Source organism: Nipponia nippon, unplaced genomic scaffold (genome assembly GCF_047370975.1).
Source record: "Nipponia nippon isolate SJK-2023a ecotype South Korea unplaced genomic scaffold, ASM4737097v1 scaffold_4, whole genome shotgun sequence".
In the NCBI taxonomy this organism is placed as follows: Eukaryota; Metazoa; Chordata; class Aves; order Pelecaniformes; family Threskiornithidae; genus Nipponia; species Nipponia nippon.
This window is the reverse complement of record NW_028262358.1, coordinates 64,690,727-64,695,087: the sequence shown is the minus strand read 5'-3', so window position 1 is coordinate 64,695,087 and position 4,361 is coordinate 64,690,727. Positions and strand designations below refer to the sequence as shown.

The 4,361-nt window shown below is 35.4% G+C and overlaps 1 protein-coding gene across 1 annotated transcript; it reads right to left on the bottom strand.

Moving 5' to 3' along the window:
• Positions 1–640: 640 nt before the first annotated feature.
• Positions 641–1,578, bottom strand: LOC104008896 (trace amine-associated receptor 2). Its single transcript, XM_009460825.2, is given in 3 exon segments — positions 641–865; positions 867–960; positions 995–1,578. Coding segments are annotated over 3 exon segments (903 nt in total).
• Between the last annotated feature and the right edge of the window lie 2,783 nt (positions 1,579–4,361).

Below are 4,361 nucleotides of genomic sequence, written 5' to 3'. Positions count from 1 at the left end.
ATGTCTAAACAAAGAAAGGACAAGCACATACCTGAGTGTGAGCAGTACTCTCGTTCCCAGGTTGTTCTCCCCCAGTATGAAGCACACGGAGAATGAGGGCTGAAAACCCCATTCCATTGTTTTCAGGGGAAAAGATCAACTTCAAGCCAAAATTACACTCACATTCTATTTGCCTGGGAATAACAGCAGACTCTATACATCGCTAATGCCCCAGTCACAAAAGAGTGACAAAGACTGTCACCATATTAGCCTGGGATGTATTCAGTTTAAGAGATTATTGATGGTAAACCTCAAGAAAGATTAGCTGCATGCATACAATATTAGGTGAAATACTGAGTGTAGGGACTGTATGTAAATACTTTCTGAAATTAAAAAAAAAAACCAAAACCAATGCATTAAGAGATTCTAGAAAGACTTAAACTTCTGAAACACTATCAAGGCATTAAGAGTGAACACAAATGGTAAATAAATATCATATAAAATGAGTCTGATTTTATTAAAGAAATATTTGATGAGATAATTCTATACGACTGACTCATAAAATTCATATTGTGCATTTCAGGTTTTTAATGAACCATGAATATCCAGTAATCCACTGTTTCTTCTTAATTTCTAGAGCTGCTGTCAGTAGTAGAATCTATTACTGTGGCTGATCTTCAGATAAAAGTTTTATTATATGAAAATGTGAGTTAAATATTTTGCCTTTTAAGATATATTTAAATGTTTTCCGAAACCACGGATAGAAAAAGCCGTATATTAATGGATTGCAGAAAGAATTTAAATACCCAAGCCAGTTTAGAGCATCAAACAAAGGTAAAGGAGTAGAGAAATTTACCAATGGATCAATTAAGACTGCAAAAAAACCAACAAAACCAGCATATTAAGAAACCCAGCATAACTATACTCAAAGTCTTGGCAGCTTTCCTGTCTTTATTCTTAGAAAGCTCTTTTTTCTTATCACTTTTTGTGTGCCTGTATGCCTGGCTCAACTCACGTGTGCCTTTGGGAGACTGTAAAAATTTTAACATAAATCCCTATCATAATGCAAGCAGTGACAAATAAACCAACTGTAAATAAAACAGCCCCCCACAGTTTGTTGAACACAATAGGGCACAAGCTCAAGCATTTAACCAGCATTTCGTAGCCTTCCATTCCAGAAGCATAAGCTTCCGAGAAAACCACACCAAAGACAAAAGTAGCGGGCAGTGACCAGCACACGGCTACGATTTCTTTTATGGCTGCGACAGTCATGGTGCTGGCGTAATGCAGAGGGTGGCAGATTGCATAAAACCAGTCCACGGCAATGGAACAAAGATGGAAAATGGGAACTAAGCAGAATGTCAGGTCCAAACTGTAATGAACTTTGCAGAATGTCATCCCAAAATACCAGCAGTTCTCCACAGACCTCACCATGCTGTAGGGCATAATGGGAAAGCCCAGAAGGAAATCCGTGATGGCCATGGATAGGATGAGGAAATTGGTTGGAGAATGAAGCTGCTTGAAATATGAGATGGAAATTATTATGGCCAGATTCCCTAAGACGGTGAGAATGAAGGCTGCTGTTATGAATAGATACATTACCCCTTGTGCTCCTGGTGACCTAGAGCTCTCAGGACGGGATCTATTTCCAAACTCAGAGCAATCAGTCAAATCCCCTGATATATCTGGAGAAACCATAATCAGTCCTTTATTAGATTTTTCTGTAGGAGAAGCAGTTCCACAAGCAGATTTAATTTTCATGAGTTTACAAAAGATTCCAAATCCTAACGTGAGAATACAAGATAAAGTAAGTCAAGAGCATGAATTAAATTACTGAGTGAAATGCAGTAATTCAAAGATGAATTTTCTCTTAGCTTAAATAGGGACCAACTGCAACCCATTATTTTTCTGAAATGGTACATGAAATCTGATAACTGGAAGCTAATATAAAAGTCATTGCAAATAATATTTAAAACTTTAAAAGCAGTTGAAAGTAAAATTAATTAACTCTTAAATTAACTAAATTACATGATACCATCAATTTTATCTTGTGCATTCTATTGTACCTGGAGTGTTTTGTAAAATATGGTTCTTGTATTTTATATACATCATAATATCAGTAATTTTGAAGCGGTGGAACAAAAAGATGCATAGACAAAGAAATCCCTCAAGTTCACTTCAATCTTTAAATATTGTATAGGATTTATTTATCTCTTCAATTTTAGAATGTTGATCTTTTTTGTATAGCAGAAATGTTATGTGAGCTCACATACCTCAGCTTTCTTGGAGTTTTCAGTTAATGGCTATTCACCTAAACGCTCATCTTGAGAGTCATAAATCACCTGCCAAAATCCCCTTTTCCAAATTATTTAGGATGTTAACCTCACCTGCTGTGGATTAGGAAGTACTAGTAATGAACATATCTGATGGAAATCAATTGTAAATTTGGTATGATAAGAAATATTCTTTTCTTTCCCTACATATACACTTGTTTTCTATCATAATTCCACTAACTGAAAGGGAGTGGAAGTAGGTTGAGTCTTGCCTTCTGTAATAGGCTGTGATCCAGCTGCAGTAGTTATAAATGAATACACCTGTGAATATTTTCAAGGGTCAGAAAATTCCCTTCCCTGGGGAGAACCAGACCCATTTCTGCCACCTCTTTTCCTGATAACTTGTTTGGGACTAAGAGCATATTTAGAAATAGAAGGAGAAAAAGATACTCTTTTCCACAGTGATTTAACCCACTTGAAAGGAATTTGGGAAACAGCTTGGCCCACTGACTTTTTCCAGTAGGTATCATCCTGAAATGAAGAAAATACAGAAACAGAGCATCAAAAGATTCAAAAGAATGCTTGGAAGTGAGTTTTATAGACTAACCCTACCTGCATCTGTTTTAGTAATACCACCAACAGATTCTTTAAGTAGACATTTTCCTGTTTTATTATTGTCCTGCAAAACTGCAATGTCTGTAAAAGGCAGACCCCCTTAGTAATTTGGCTCAGATTAATGAAAGGTGGGAATTAATTTTTCTTTTATGACATTACATTTAAGTCCCAGGAGATTTTGAGTTAAAAAAATATATATAATTTAGGGGTTTACATCAACAGGAGATAAACAAAGACAAGTGTCTGTATTCCCAAGACTATTATTTTTGTTTGCTCTATTAATTCATTTACCTCATGTATAGGTGAGCTATTTTGGTGACTTAAGGTTGATAAAAGTCATATCAAAAAGTCTTTGAAAGGAGAGGCTAAAAGTCAAGGTGAAGAAAATATGTTCTGGTTTTTATCTGTTTTAGTGGCCAATATGTTCTATCTATCTTTCACGTTTTTAATAATTACCATTTCTAATGAAACTTAGAAATGAAATACTTAATAACCTTGAAGAAGATTACCATCTTGTAATTTAATGGGCTGAAACAGCACTTTCTGTCATGCTGGCTGTATAAGCAGCTTTCCCATAATGTACAGAAAATCTTCCCCATACATTACAGAAACAGATAAAAAGAAGTGTTAATTTAGGTCAATCTATCATTGTTATTGGACAATCTATTATTTAGAAAAAAAATAAAAATAGGAAAGGTAGTATTTATTTTCTTACAAGAAAAGACAAAATTAATTCACTATTAATGTGAATAAATGGAGTCCTCTGAGGTCAGAGGTGGATGTTCAGACTTAATGTTGACCCTTATGCAGGTGTATTGAAGATGCATTACAAGTCCAAGGGTAAATGACTGCTATTCAGCAGAGACTGGATTTTTATTGAATGTGATATACAGTGTGTCATAAGAATGGGGCAAAAAATAAACATGGGTTTTAAAATTAATTAAGGGAAAATGGCCTGTAATGATAGGACAAGGGGTAATGGTTTTAAACTAAAAGAGGGTAGATTCAGACTAGATATGAGGAAGGAATTTGTTACAATGAGGGTGGTAGATGCCCCATCCTTGGAAACATTCAAGGCCAGGCTGGATGGGGCTCTGAGTAACCTGATCTAGCTGTAGATGTCCCTGCCAGTTGCAGGGGGGATGGACTAGATGACCTTTAGAGGTTCCTTCCATCCCAAAGCATTCTGTCATTCTATGATTCTAAGATTCTATGAAAAGTAAGAACATTTAAAGGAGTCTGCCTTTATGGCAGCTGCTTTAAAGACAAACAAGGAAATTTTCTGTTGGAAATAAAATGCAAATCTCTGGCATTATCTACAACAGAATCATTTACAGACTCCAAAATTAGTAAAGTTTTGTTATTGTGTACAGCAGAAATATGTTATCTTTGAGATCTGTCAGTATTTTTGAGACAGGCATATCTAGTAAGTTTATTTTTAAGTAATCAAGTGAGAGATATGCAACCTTTACAGATGATCCTTTATTAAAGGAA